Source organism: Geotrypetes seraphini, chromosome 2 (assembly GCF_902459505.1).
Source record: "Geotrypetes seraphini chromosome 2, aGeoSer1.1, whole genome shotgun sequence".
Classification (NCBI taxonomy): domain Eukaryota; kingdom Metazoa; phylum Chordata; class Amphibia; order Gymnophiona; family Dermophiidae; genus Geotrypetes; species Geotrypetes seraphini.
In genome coordinates, this window is record NC_047085.1 from 266,318,798 (window position 1) to 266,334,834 (window position 16,037).

The 16,037-nt window shown below is 41.7% G+C and overlaps 1 protein-coding gene across 9 annotated transcripts in view; it reads right to left on the minus strand.

Annotated features, from left to right (window-relative positions):
• The window catches only part of GABBR2 (gamma-aminobutyric acid type B receptor subunit 2), a 1,059,696-nt gene that overhangs the window by 317,837 nt on the left and 725,822 nt on the right, over window positions 1-16,037 (minus strand). For all 9 annotated transcript variants that reach the window (XM_033929595.1, XM_033929596.1, XM_033929597.1 and 6 more), the window contains one exon: window positions 15,720-15,780. In XM_033929595.1, coding sequence (XP_033785486.1) covers window positions 15,720-15,780 — 61 coding nt within the window. The remainder of the gene's footprint in view (window positions 1-15,719; window positions 15,781-16,037) is intronic.

Below are 16,037 nucleotides of genomic sequence, written 5' to 3' on the forward strand. Positions count from 1 at the left end.
GGGCCAATTAGCACCTTAGGTCCCTCCCCGGTGCATCTCATGATATATATCAAGAAGGGGAAAGCCATTATAAAGGGGGATTTGCCGGTGGAATAGAGTGGGCATTCCTCCCGCCTGATTTGTCATTGAAGGTATAGGGTTGATGTCAGAGTGGGGTACCGGTAATTCGAGAAGTGTCAGGGTGGGGTGCTGGGAGTGCTGCGGTTTGGAGTGGGGTGTTGGGTTCGATGGAGCCCAGCGGCAGAAAGGAGTGGGCATCCCTCCTGCCGAAAGTGTTGAGGAAAGATATAGGGGATTGTCGGGGATTTGGGGGGAAGGAGTGAAGGGCGGGGGTCTCTGTGTAGAGGGCTGCAGGATCGGTGAGTGGGAGAGGAATCAAATCTCCCTGCTGGTTCAGCTGATCCTGGCAGGGGAATCACCCATCAGCTGACTCCTTGAAGGTATAGGAGGGTGTGAGGGTTGACGGGGGATCGTGGAGCGGAAGGGTGTAGGGCGGGGATCTCTGTTTCAAGTTATTTGTTAGCCTGCTTATCAATTTTCTAAGTGGAGTACAGAAATTTAAAATCTGGGTTATATATTTTAGACAACAAAGACAAACGTATTTGACACGTAAAGGAATAGGGGGGAGAACTACATCAGTAGATAGGAGGACAGAAATATGTATAGGGTTAGTACACTAGGGAGGGGGATCCTGTTTGTGAGAAGATCTGTGTAGGGGGCTGTGGGATCGGTGAGTGTGAGGGAGGGAGAGAGGAATCTGATCTCCCTGCTGGTTCAGCTGATCCTGGCAGGGGAATCCCCCATCAGCTCAGCCGGCAGAACTCCCCAAAACAGGCTCAGCTGATTGGGATTCCCCTGCCAGGATCAGACAAAGTAGTTGGGTACATCTGCAAAACTTGCTTTTGTGCGTTTTTGATTTGGACGTTTTTATTTTTAAAAATGGCCATAAAAGATAGATGTCTGGCTCTTTTGAATATCAATCACAATGCCTTTAAAAAAAAATCAATAAAGTTATATCATCAGTATAATTATAAAAAGGTATTCCCAAATCTTTAAGCCAGTGGTCTTCAACATGTGGCCCCTGCGGTCCAGTTTTGTGGTCTTCATCTCCAGCGACCCACGCTACTGTGGATAGAGAAAAGGCCCCATGATGCTCCACTGGGATATATGTGACTGCATGATGAAAATGGCAAGCAGCAACTCAACAGTGGAGAAGAAATTTCCTCAAATACTTTGACAGCAGTACATATAAAAACACAAAGTTTACAGGACACGACATGGCTCCTGGTTGGCTATGTCACCTGTATCAGGCATTAGTCTTTTCTCTACCCAAAGCAGCAGCAAAATCTCCTGATGATGCACCTCTGCTCCAGCTCAGTAAAGTGGAATTATAGGTCTACTGATTGCTGGTGAACCTCCCATTTTAATATTGACTCGATGGATTTGAAAACTAGAGAAAGGTCTGTGGTACTTTGCACCAAGGTGAGCTGAGAGGTGGCAATGGAATGTAGTGGCTGTGTTGTATGTACCCTTATCACTTGTACTCATCTGCATGATGTCGCACTTTTGGATGGCTGTATGCTTGTAGAATCCAAATTAGTAAAAATACATTTTTTTGCCTAAAATCTTTTTGTGACCCAGGGAGCATGCTCATGTCCACTTTGCGGCCCTTTACATGGAAAAGGTTAGAGACCACTGCTTTAAGAATTTGACTAAAAGTTGCCATAACAATATTGAAAAGGATTGGGGAAGGTGAAGAACCTTTGGGGACTCCACATTTCATTTGCCATGACTCTGAGAGCTCATCTGCTCATTTCACTCTAAAATAACTTTTACAAAGGAACCCTGAAACCAGGAAAACACTCTTCCTAAAATCCCAATTTTGCTCAATAAGTGAAGCAGAAAATCGTGATCAATTAGATCAAAAGCCACAAACATGTCAAACTGCAGTAATATAACTTGATGGTCCTGTGCCAGCTGCATTTTTGTCTCAGATAATAGTGCTCTTAAAAGGGTTTCTATACTGAAGCCTTTGTGAAAAGCAGACCGAGTATCTCAAGAGAATATTATGTGTCTCTAAATTATTAACCAATTGACTGGCTTTCTCATCTTGTGGATATAAGCAAATCACCTTGCTTACTCTGTGGAGAATGACTGCTCTGCAATCAGGATAGCAGCCATTATGAGATTTTATTAATTTGGGACGCCTTCTAGGGACTTTAACCTCATAACTTTGTAATCTTCTTCTTAATGGGTTCCAAATTTAATTAGAATGGAAAGAGGGAAGGGAGGGTGGGGTAGGGCAGGGGAATGTACTAAAACATAAAAAAATTATAATTTTGCAGTTCTACAATAATTATTATTGATGCTTGTCCTTATTTTGGTGCACTATATTATTAAGTGAATGTTCTGTGGCATTATATTATTTGCTAACCTTTTTAGTCTTTCCTCATACGAGAGGAGTTCATCCCCTTTAATCATCTTGGTCGCTCTTTGAAACTTTTTTAGTGCCGCTATATCTTTCTTGAGATAAGGAGATCAGAATTGAACGCAGTACTCCAGGTGAGGTCGCACACTATGGAGCGATACAGAGGCATTATCTAATCTAATCTTCCATTTGTAAGTCGTACATACCTATACAGGCTCATTCTTAGTCTTGTTAAGTCTTAGTCTTTTAAAATAATTCCTAGTATTTTGTTTGGTTTTTTGGCTGCCATCGCACATTGGGCTGAAGGTTTCATTGTATTGTCTACAATGACACCCAGATCCTTTTCTTGGGTGCTAGCCCCCAAGGTGGACCCTAGCATCTGGTAACTGTGATTTGGATTATTCTTCCCAATGTATATCACTTTGCATTTGTCCACATTAAATTTCATCTGCCAATTGGACGCCCAGTCTTCCAATTTCCTAAGGTCTGCCTTCAATTATTTATAACATGCATGCGTTTTAACAACGTTGAACAGTTTAGTGTCATCTGCAAATTTAATCACCTCACTTGTCGTTCCAATTTCCAGATCATTTATAAATAAGTTAAATAGCACCAGTCCCAGTATAGATCCTTGGGGCACTCCACTGTTTACTCTCAAAAATAACCATTTAACCCTACCCTCTGTTTTCTATCCATTAACCAATTTCTAATCCACAACTCAACTTTGCCACCAATCCCATGACTCTTTAATTTTCTCAGGAGCCTCTCAAGAGGAACTTTGTCATAAGCTTTCTGAAAATCTAGATACACTACATCGACCGGCTCATCTGTAGCCATCTTTAGCCACATATTTATTTATACCTTCAAAGAAGTCAAGCAAATTGGTGAGGCAATATCTTTCTTGGCTGAACTCATGTTGACTCTGTCTCATTAAATCATATTTGTCTATGTGTTCCACAATTTTATTTTTTATAATTCTTATATTTTAAGTTCTTGTAAACCGTGCCGAGCTCCACTTCCGTGGAGAGGATGCGGTATATAAACTTAAGGTTTAGTTTAGTTTAGTTTACACCATTTTGCCCGGCACTAAAGTCAGGCTTACCAGTCTGTAATTTTCCGGATCTTCCCTGGAACCCTTTTAAAAAAAATCGGCGTAACATTGGCCACCCTCCAATCTTCAGGTACTACAGATGATTTTAGTGACAGGTTATTATCATTAACAGCAGGTCAGCAATTTCATGTTTGAGTTCTTTTAGTACCCTGGGATGTATACCATCCGGTCCAGGTGATTTATCACTTTTTAACTTGTCGATTTGGCTTAGTACATATTCCAGATTCACCGAGATTTCTTTCAGTTTCTCCGCATCATCACCTTTGAAAACCATTTCCGGTTCAGGTAGATCTCTTACATCTTCTTCTGTAAAGACTGAAGCAAAGAATTAATTCAGTCTCTCCATTATGGCCTTATCCTTCCTGAGCGCCCCTTTTGCTCCTTGATCATCCAATGTATTCCCTCACAGGTTTTCTGCTTCTGATGTACCTAAACCGCCTAGAAGTCGCAAGATTGTTTATTATTATTTATTATTATTAAAAAATTGTTATGAGTTTTTACCTCTTTTGCAAGTTTCTCTTCATATTGTTTCTTAGCATTCTTTATCAATACTTTGCATCTAACTTGCCAGTGCTTATGTTTCTTCTTATTTTCTTCATTGGGATCCTTTTTCCATTCATTGAACGATGCTTTTTTAGCTTTAATAGCCTCTTTCACCTCACCTTTTAACCATGCCAGCTCTCGTTTCCTCTTCTTTCCATCTTTGCCGATACATGGAATACATCTGATCTGGGCTTCCACATTGATATTTTTAAATAACATCCACACCTGGTTTACAGTCTTAACCTTTGCAACTGATCCTTTTAGCTTCTTTGTAACCATTTTCCTCATTTTATCATAGTCGCCCTTTCAAAAATTAAACGCCTCTACAGTAGATTTCTTTTGCGACATTACTCCAGGTATCAGCCTATATTTGATCACGTTATGACCACTGTTTCCCAGGGGACCCAACACAGTTCACTCCTATACTATGTCTTGCATTCCCCTAAGGACCAAATCTAAAATAGCTCCCCCTCTTGTCAGTTTCTGGACCAGTTGCTCCAAGAAGCAGTCATTTATGACGTCAAGGAATTTTACCTCCCTAGCACTCCCTGATGTTGGGGTGATTGAAATCACACTATATTAAAAAAAAAGCATAATCCAAAACCAGAAAAAGGAACCAAAAATTATGCTTTTAGACACTATAAAGATGACCACTATATCATATATATGTCAGAATGTAGAGCCCCAACTCTTCCTCTTCTATGAGGAAATAATGATTTAAGTACAAGGGAAAATTTTTTGTGGAGAAAAAAAGGCCTTAGTTAGAGCTTCATAGTCTTTAAAAAAAAAATTCCACTTTACTGTATCTTTCTTCTAATCAATACACTGGAGCATGTATAATTAATAATCAGAGTCAGTTCATGCTGAATCATATGTATATGTTTAGTCAGCATCCATATATGGAATAACAATTTAAATGTGAAAACAACCAGCACTGTTTAGAATGAAACCACAAAACTTATCTGTGCTGCCAGAGATCCAGTTCTCTTCCACTTTTTTGCCTCCTCCGTTCATCTGATAGCACTGTCTTCACTCTTCATACACCCAACAGGGAATCCCCGTTTTACCAGTCAGGGATGCGTCAGGGGACTACAAACAGATAAAAAATGAACAGCGCTAACATACGCTGTATCACTCCCATACTTCTAAAACTTGGATTCAAAAAAATGGTGCTAGTGTACACAGACGCCAAGACAGGAGATATATTCCACTTCAGGGCTCCGCCTCTGTTCATTCTGATGGCCAATCCCATGTCTTTAAACTGATGATGTAAGGTCCACCAGTTGACCAAGCCAATACTCCATCCACTCTCCGACAGAATATCACCCTGGGTCCTAGCTGCCCTGCTGTAAGCACATAAAAAAGGCAGACCATTCTATTCTGTTATTTAATCCTGCAGGAATAACTGTGCCAAGTTTGTAAATCCTTAAATCCACAGCCTTCAAAAGTTAAATTAGTATAATCTAGACCCAAAATGATTCATATATGTATCCAAAAATATGTCTAGATTGTTTTAAATTTATAAACCTGACGCCTCAGCCCCACCACTCCACCGCAATGTTAGATTCAAAACGCGGGAGATTTACTATGGGAGCCTCATCATTGGCTGTCGGGTTTGTATCATACATTTATTTATTTTTGTATTTTTATAATTTTTTATATAAATTTTTAGTATATTGATCAGTCATTAGAATTAGATTTAGACTTTAAGAAGTTTTAAGAAAATAAATATTCTCTTTCTGAGTGTCGTAATTTAGAAGTACTTAATACTTATCTCAGCGTTTAACCCAGGGAGTCAGACCCGACATGTTTCACAGCATTTGTGTTTTATCAAGGGTCTCCCTGCAAAATGTTAAAAAAGAGAAAAGAGTCACATATAATTGTGCGCTCCGCTCCCCCCCAAAATGTAATACATTCAATATGAGTAGTAGTTCAGTTTGAATAGTGTACTTACCGAGGGCGCCGCCGCCATCCGACTCCACTACTTTCATGAGAAAAGATGGCGCCGGCGTCCTCGGACCGGAATTTAAATCCTCCCTCGCTGTCATATAAAACTCCTCCCCCTGCCTTCAATTGGTCCTCGCAAGATTATACCGTCCCCCACTCTATACCGATGTTTAATCCGTGGGGTTGAACTGTATTTAGAGAAAAAATAAATCTTTGTTCAAATTCGTTAAGCTTAACAGGATCCTCCCGCCCTTCCCGCCCTGTTACTTTCTTAATAACCCGCCATCTTAGCTCTGTCACTGCATGTTTAAACCTTAAACAGTGCTCAACCAAAGGAGCCTGCATGTTCTTATTCATAATTCGAGATTTGTGTTCGGTTAGTCTAGTTTTTATTTTTCTACTCGTGCGTCCCACATAAATAAGTTCGCACGGGCATACTATGACATAAATCACCCCTTCAGAATCGCAGTCAGTAATATGTTGTGACTTCAAAATATCAGGACGGCCCGGAACATCCCATGTTTTTCCTTGGATGGCTAAGGGGCACCATTGACATCTACCGCATGTGCCATGGTTTCCCTCCACCCCCTCTCTGTCCGGACGAATGCCAAACTTCATAAAGTTCAATTGTTGGCCCAGTGTATTGCCTCGGGTGTATGCAATCATAGGAAAAGAACACAAAACTGAATGGGGTTGAACAATAAACCAGTGTTTTCTTAATATTTGCACTACCATTTGTACCACTCTGGAATAAGGGAGCACACAAATAAGGTTGTCTTCTTCCTCTTGTGCGGTAATTGATTCTTGCAATAGCAGATTCCTTTGTGCATATTTACCCCTATTAAATGCTTGTTTAATGGATCGTGTTGGGTAACCCCTATCCAAAAAGCGTTGTTTTAAATCCTTAGCTTGTAATTTGTATTCTTCTATGGTAGAACAAATCCTGCGTGCCCGCAGAAACTGACCCACCGGCAAATTAAATCTAAGCTTGAATGGATGAAAACTGTTAAAGTGTAAAATGGTATTGCGAGTTACTGGTTTTCTATACAGGGACGTGTTGATTCTGTCTCCCTGTATTTGTACAGTGATGTCCAAGAAATCAATTTTGGTCTTATGGCAGGTCATTGTAAATTTTATATTTGGATCCACCGAATTTAAAAATTCTACAAAGGAATTTAGTTCTTGAATCGTGTCCTGCCAGATGAAGAAAATGTCATCTAAAAATCTGCCCCAAAGTTGGATACGGGGCATCCATGGTGAGGTATAAACCCAGGTCTCCTCAAATCTGGCCATGTACAAAGCAGCTACAGAGGGGGCGAGGGTTGCGCCCATAGCCACCCCCTGTATTTGTTGGTAAAATAAATGTTGATATTTGAAGTAGTTATTCTCAATAACCCACTTCGCTAACTGCATCAAAAATTCGGTTGGAATACGGTGGGACTCCCTCTTGTGGAGGGACTCCCCGATGACGGTCAAAGCTTCTTTTTGGGGGATCTGTGTATACAGTGAAACGACATCCAATGTCACCAGCCATACATCAGTCAGTGTGCCATGATATCCATTGAGAATTCTCAAAAAGTGAGATGAATCTTTTATATATGATTTTATCTTAGGCACTTCCTCTCTGAGGAAAAAATCAACCACTTTGGAAAGAGGTTCTAAAATAGAAGACCGGGTATTTACGATAGGTCTCCCCGGTGGCTTCACCAGCGTTTTATGAATTTTTGGGACGAATGAGATGCATGGAATCATGGGGTTTTTTTCAAACAAAAAAGTATATTCCTTTTTGGTAATAATGTCCCTCTCTCGGTATTCATTCAAAAATGTAAGAATTTGTTGTCCCAGATATGTAGTAGGGTCCCCCTGTAGAAGCTTGTAAGCACAAGTATCTGCCAGTTGGCGCTCCGCTTCTAGTTCGTAATTTTTTCTATCTAAAATTACCGTGGCCCCGCCTTTGTCGGCCTTTGTAATAATGATATCTTTATTATTTAATAATTCTTGAAACCCCTTCTCTTGGGCTCTAGTAGTGTTGTAGGGCCCCATGTTGTGCCAAGTGTTTTGAAGGAGTTTCAATTCAGCAGTAACCAACTGTCGGAAAGTGTGGATCAAAGGGTCCATAGAACCCGGGGGAACCCATGATGATTTTATCTTGCATATTGGGATAGAATCCCTACATGTTGTAAGAGGATCATCCATTTTCTCCTCCTCCGTTAATTGAAGATCATGCATTTGTTTGTCTCTAAAAAAAACTTTTAGTTGCATCTTCCTTATAAATGCATTAAATGCTGCATGTACTCTAAAAAAATCCGGAGGATGGGTCCTAACGAATCCCAATCCTTTCTCCAAAATTTCCAATTGAGAATTTGTAAGAGTGATAGTTGAAAGGTTGATCACTGTCGAGAGGGAACTGCTCGTGTTTTGCCCCTTGTTCGTTGTCTTCTCATCCTGCCCCGACCACGGGGGTCTGCATTGGTAGACTCCCCTGGTGTTTCGGTGGACGTCTCAGCTGGGCCCTCACTTGAGGTGTCAGACTCCCCCGAGGTGCTATCAAAAGTGACTTTCTTCTTATATGTGACTATTGGAGTTTTCTTTTGCCACGAGTAAACCCGGTCCTGTGTATAATCTTTCTGATCTCTTTTCCATTTCTTAATTTTATTAGTCCTAATGTCATCCCTAAAGGTCTTCATATTGACTTTCAACTCTTTTAGTTTTTTGTCAAAGTCGTTGGTATCTATTGTTTGTTGAAGCTCATTCTCTATAACACTGACTTTATTGCAAAGTTCTTTTTCCGTAGTCTCAGTGGTTTCCACCAAGAGAATCATAAGGTCTCTAGAGCATTTGTTTAAAATCGCTGTCCAGCGCTCTGTAAATGATTTATCAGTTGTAATCATTTTAGGCTCTTTTAGAATCCGCAGACCCCTCGGGATCATTGCGTTCTTTAAGTACTGGACTAGTGTGCTACAATGTAGCTCAGCTCTAATGGCTCGTTTCATGGTTTGAGCTTGAAAGTACCATGAAACGAGCCATTAGAGCTGAGCTACATTGTAGCACACTAGTCCAGTACTTAAAGAACGCAATGATCCCGAGGGGTCTGCGGATTCTAAAAGAGCCTAAAATGATTACAACTGATAAATCATTTACAGAGCGCTGGACAGCGATTTTAAACAAATGCTCTAGAGACCTTATGATTCTCTTGGTGGAAACCACTGAGACTACGGAAAAAGAACTTTGCAATAAAGTCAGTGTTATAGAGAATGAGCTTCAACAAACAATAGATACCAACGACTTTGACAAAAAACTAAAAGAGTTGAAAGTCAATATGAAGACCTTTAGGGATGACATTAGGACTAATAAAATTAAGAAATGGAAAAGAGATCAGAAAGATTATACACAGGACCGGGTTTACTCGTGGCAAAAGAAAACTCCAATAGTCACATATAAGAAGAAAGTCACTTTTGATAGCACCTCGGGGGAGTCTGACACCTCAAGTGAGGGCCCAGCTGAGACGTCCACCGAAACACCAGGGGAGTCTACCAATGCAGACCCCCGTGGTCGGGGCAGGATGAGAAGACAACGAACAAGGGGCAAAACACGAGCAGTTCCCTCTCGACAGTGATCAACCTTTCAACTATCACTCTTACAAATTCTCAATTGGAAATTTTGGAGAAAGGATTGGGATTCGTTAGGACCCATCCTCCGGATTTTTTTAGAGTACATGCAGCATTTAATGCATTTATAAGGAAGATGCAACTAAAAGTTTTTTTTAGAGACAAACAAATGCATGATCTTCAATTAACGGAGGAGGAGAAAATGGATGATCCTCTTACAACATGTAGGGATTCTATCCCAATATGCAAGATAAAATCATCATGGGTTCCCCCGGGTTCTATGGACCCTTTGATCCACACTTTCCGACAGTTGGTTACTGCTGAATTGAAACTCCTTCAAAACACTTGGCACAACATGGGGCCCTACAACACTACTAGAGCCCAAGAGAAGGGGTTTCAAGAATTATTAAATAATAAAGATATCATTATTACAAAGGCCGACAAAGGCGGGGCCACGGTAATTTTAGATAGAAAAAATTACGAACTAGAAGCGGAGCGCCAACTGGCAGATACTTGTGCTTACAAGCTTCTACAGGGGGACCCTACTACATATCTGGGACAACAAATTCTTACATTTTTGAATGAATACCGAGAGAGGGACATTATTACCAAAAAGGAATATACTTTTTTGTTTGAAAAAAACCCCATGATTCCATGCATCTCATTCGTCCCAAAAATTCATAAAACGCTGGTGAAGCCACCGGGGAGACCTATCGTAAATACCCGGTCTTCTATTTTAGAACCTCTTTCCAAAGTGGTTGATTTTTTCCTCAGAGAGGAAGTGCCTAAGATAAAATCATATATAAAAGATTCATCTCACTTTTTGAGAATTCTCAATGGATATCATGGCACACTGACTGATGTATGGCTGGTGACATTGGATGTCGTTTCACTGTATACACAGATCCCCCAAAAAGAAGCTTTGACCGTCATCGGGGAGTCCCTCCACAAGAGGGAGTCCCATCGTATTCCAACCGAATTTTTGATGCAGTTAGCGAAGTGGGTTATTGAGAATAACTACTTCAAATATCAACATTTATTTTACCAACAAATACAGGGGGTGGCTATGGGCGCAACCCTCGCCCCCTCTGTAGCTGCTTTGTACATGGCCAGATTTGAGGAGACCTGGGTTTATACCTCACCATGGATGCCCCGTATCCAACTTTGGGGCAGATTTTTAGATGACATTTTCTTCATCTGGCAGGACACGATTCAAGAACTAAATTCCTTTGTAGAATTTTTAAATTCGGTGGATCCAAATATAAAATTTACAATGACCTGCCATAAGACCAAAATTGATTTCTTGGACATCACTGTACAAATACAGGGAGACAGAATCAACACGTCCCTGTATAGAAAACCAGTAACTCGCAATACCATTTTACACTTTAACAGTTTTCATCCATTCAAGCTTAGATTTAATTTGCCGGTGGGTCAGTTTCTGCGGGCACGCAGGATTTGTTCTACCATAGAAGAATACAAATTACAAGCTAAGGATTTAAAACAACGCTTTTTGGATAGGGGTTACCCAACACGATCCATTAAACAAGCATTTAATAGGGGTAAATATGCACAAAGGAATCTGCTATTGCAAGAATCAATTACCGCACAAGAGGAAGAAGACAACCTTATTTGTGTGCTCCCTTATTCCAGAGTGGTACAAATGGTAGTGCAAATATTAAGAAAACACTGGTTTATTGTTCAACCCCATTCAGTTTTGTGTTCTTTTCCTATGATTGCATACACCCGAGGCAATACACTGGGCCAACAATTGAACTTTATGAAGTTTGGCATTCGTCCGGACAGAGAGGGGGTGGAGGGAAACCATGGCACATGCGGTAGATGTCAATGGTGCCCCTTAGCCATCCAAGGAAAAACATGGGATGTTCCGGGCCGTCCTGATATTTTGAAGTCACAACATATTACTGACTGCGATTCTGAAGGGGTGATTTATGTCATAGTATGCCCGTGCGAACTTATTTATGTGGGACGCACGAGTAGAAAAATAAAAACTAGACTAACCGAACACAAATCTCGAATTATGAATAAGAACATGCAGGCTCCTTTGGTTGAGCACTGTTTAAGGTTTAAACATGCAGTGACAGAGCTAAGATGGCGGGTTATTAAGAAAGTAACAGGGCGGGAAGGGCGGGAGGATCCTGTTAAGCTTAACGAATTTGAACAAAGATTTATTTTTTTTCTCTAAATACAGTTCAACCCCACGGATTAAACATCGGTATAGAGTGGGGGACGGTATAATCTTGCGAGGACCAATTGAAGGCAGGGGGAGGAGTTTTATATGACAGCGAGGGAGGATTTAAATTCCGGTCCGAGGACGCCGGCGCCATCTTTTCTCATGAAAGTAGTGGAGTCGGATGGCGGCGGCGCCCTCGGTAAGTACACTATTCAAACTGAACTACTACTCATATTGAATGTATTACATTTTGGGGGGGAGCGGAGCGCACAATTATATGTGACTCTTTTCTCTTTTTTAACATTTTGCAGGGAGACCCTTGATAAAACACAAATGCTGTGAAACATGTCGGGTCTGACTCCCTGGGTTAAACGCTGAGATAAGTATTAAGTACTTCTAAATTACGACACTCAGAAAGAGAATATTTATTTTCTTAAAACTTCTTAAAGTCTAAATCTAATTCTAATGACTGATCAATATACTAAAAATTTATATAAAAAATTATAAAAATACAAAAATAAATAAATGTATGATACAAACCCGACAGCCAATGATGAGGCTCCCATAGTAAATCTCCCGCGTTTTGAATCTAACATTGCGGTGGAGTGGTGGGGCTGAGGCGTCAGGTTTATAAATTTAAAACAATCTAGACATATTTTTGGATACATATGAGAAGTTTGTAAATCCAGCATTGTTCCCTCTGGCGCAGAAACCGCCTCCAGTTGCCTCTTCTAGATGATTGCTGACATTTCTCTAGCATAGTACATTTAAGCATAGAAAAATCATGTCGTGCCTGTTTGCAATGCATCATTATTTCCTCATAGAGGAGGAGGGTGTCTGCATTCTGACATATATATGATATAGTGGTCATCTTTATAGTGTCAAGCATAATATTTGGTTTCTTTATGTGATTGAAATCACCCATTATTATACTGTTGCCCAATTCTCCAGCTTTCTTAATCTCTGAAACCTGCTCATTTTGTCCCGGGGGATGGTAATATAACCCTACCTTTATGATCCTTCCTTTCACACATGGAATTTTTGTCCATTAGGATTCCACACTGCTATCTATGTCATGCAGAATGTTTATTTTATTTGATTCAATTCCTTCTAACATATAGTGCAACCCCTTCCCCCTCCAATTTGATCTACTCTGTCCCATTGATTGTCCTCCTTCCACCAGGTCTCTGAGATGGAAATGATGTGGGTACTTTTCTTTCTATGTACCTTGTTGGTAATTTTGAAAGGGAATAACATAGAAACTTAGAGGGAATGACACCGTAGGATACCACCCTACAACTGTCAATCATTTTTTGTGAAGCTCATATGTTGACAAACCATTTTATGCCAAACATTTTTATTTTATTTTTTAATAGACATCAAATATTTTTCTTCAAAGAAAAAACTTTCACTGGCTTTTACAAAGCTGCAGTAAAGGTTTCTATCATGGGCTGGCCAGGTAAATGCTACTAGGAATTCTATGAGCATTGGAGTCTTTACCTTGCCAGCCCACAGTATTTATTTATTTGTTCAATTTTCTATACCGTTCACCCAGGGTGCTCAGAATGGATTACATTAATTTATTCAGGTACTCAAGCATTTTCCCTGTCTGTCCCAGTGGGCTCACAATCTATCTAATATACCTGGGGCAATGGGGGGGATTAAGTGACTTTGCCCAGGATCACAAGGAGCAGCGTGGGTTTGAACCCACAACCCCAGGGTGCTGAGGCTGTAGCTTTAACCACTGCGCCACAGACTCCAACAGTAGAAATCTCTACCACAGCTTTGTAAAAGCCAGCGTTTGTAATAAAATAACAACCACCCCCTATATATAGCAAATAGTAAAAGAAAAAAAATCTATAAATTCTACAAAATTATAGCATAAGATAAGAACGTAGTCCACAATACATAGGGACCCAAGAAACGCAAATCAGAGGAAACTGATTCTACATAAAGAAGTACAAAAAGAAGAGTATAGAAAATCCTCCATGTTTACCTCCTGAATCTCACTCCTGAGCAGCCTGGGATTAAGATAGTTATACAACTGAATTGGATCAAAGAAATATTTTTTATTTTTTAAACACATTTGCAAGAAAACAAAGTTGGAAGTGGCACCCAATGCTATCAACTCTTAACATACAGCAAGAAATTTTTTTCCTCCTCTCCATTGTCCAATGGGACATGTATGGAAACATTTGAATTTTCCCCCAAGAAAATTAACTGAAGCCTTTTTATGGTATAATCGTAATAAATCATCTCTGTTCCAAAGGAAAATAAGAGCTACTATCATTGTAGTTGTAAAAGTAATTTCTTTATGTGGTCTTTCAAACATACCTGAGACATCCAAGCTATCCAAAGAGACATTCAATAAACACAATGGGGTTCATAATAAAAAAAAAAACAAAAAATGTCTAAAAAGTGTCCTAAGTGGCTACTTGGACGATCAAAAAGCCTGATCGTCCAAGTACCCATAACCAAAGCTGGTTTTTAGACGTATCTAAAACCAACTTAGGCCTTTCCCCTGCCTCTAAACGCACAGAGAGAAAAGAGGCGTGTTTAGAGGAGGGGAAAGGGCGGGCAGTGGGCGGGAGGTGGGCCGACCTACTCCTAGGCGTACAACAGGTATAACCAATACAGTTTAGTCGGCACTTAGACCTTTTTCACTTAGACGAAATAAAACCAGGTCTAAGTGCCGAAAAACGGGCCACTGAGCTGATGGCCGCTGGCGCCATCAGTTCAGCGGCCCAGCAACCTAACCATTGCAGCAGGAGAGATGCCTCATCTCCCCTACCGCAATGCCATCACTCTTCTACCCGAACTGCCGTGACCCGCGGCAGTTCGGGTAGAGGAGTGATGGCATCGCGGTAGGGGAGATGAGGCATCTCTCCTGCCGCGATGCATCACTCCCCCCCCAACACAACATCGGGGCAAGAGGGAGCTCAAGCCCTCTTGCCCCAGCCAACCGCGGCACCCCCAACACGATCGAGGCAAGAGGGAGCCCAAGCCCTCTTGCCCTGCGGCAGCCGCGACCCCCCCCCCAACACGATCAGGGCAAGAGGGAGCCCAAGCCCTCTTGCCCTGCGGCAGCCGCGACCCCCCCTGATAACATCGGGGCAAGAGGAAGTCCAAGCCCTCTTGCCCCAGGCACCCGCGGCACCCTCGACTCGTTCGGGCCAGGAGGGAGCCCAAGCCCTCCTGGCCCAGGCGACCCCCCCTACCCCCACCCCCACTACAGTACGGGCAGGAGGGATCCCAGGCCCTCCTGCCCTTTACGCACCCCCCTCCCCCCCAACATCCGCCCCCCCAAGAACCCCCGATCGGCCCTCCCAGCCGACCTGTGACCCCCCCAGCTGACCCCACGACCCCCCCACCCCAACCCCCCTTCTCCGTACCTATTTTAGGTTGGCCGGACAGACGGATGCCAAACCCGTCCGTCCGGCATGCAGCTCAACGAAGAATGGGGCTGGATTGGCCCAGGGGCACCAAAGCCCCGCCTCCTGGTGAGGCCTAAGGCGCCTGGGCCAATCAGAATAGGCCCAGGAGCCTTAGGCCCCTCCTGTGGGCGGGGCCTTAGACACATGACCCGGGTGGGCCCATGTGCCTCCTCCTTCGCCTAAAAGCCAAAAGGGGACTTAGATGTTTTTTTTTATTTTGCCCCTCCACGTTAATTTGTCTCCCACTGCCAAACTTTCTTTAGGACTCCTTTTACAAAGCAGCATTAGGCTTTTATTTTTATCACCTATGAGCATCAGAGCTAATATTACCATGGCTGGCAATAAAAAAGCCTAACGTGGCTTCATAAAAGGGAGAAGGTGGTTAGAGATATATGTAAATCATGTGAACAAGCTTATCAAAGACCAGGCAAGAAAGTAAACATCCATATCCTACCTTGAAACTGGGTAAATTTGATGGTTCCCATCCTCTCCCCATTTCTGAACATGACTTGGCCCTGAAACATAAATAAATAGAACAAAACAAAAGACAGTCAAATTCAAATCGCCTGTTTAAGCGCATATCTGTTCATAGCAGGACTATACACTGAAGGGAAGAAACCTCATCTGGAATTACTTAATACCACAAACACTAGAACATTCAACAAATCATGAATGCTTCTGTAAAGTGAACTGTTTGGAAATGTGTGTACTCTAAAGACCAGAGAAATATAGAAAATAATGGCACATAAACACTGCATAGCCTAGTTCACGG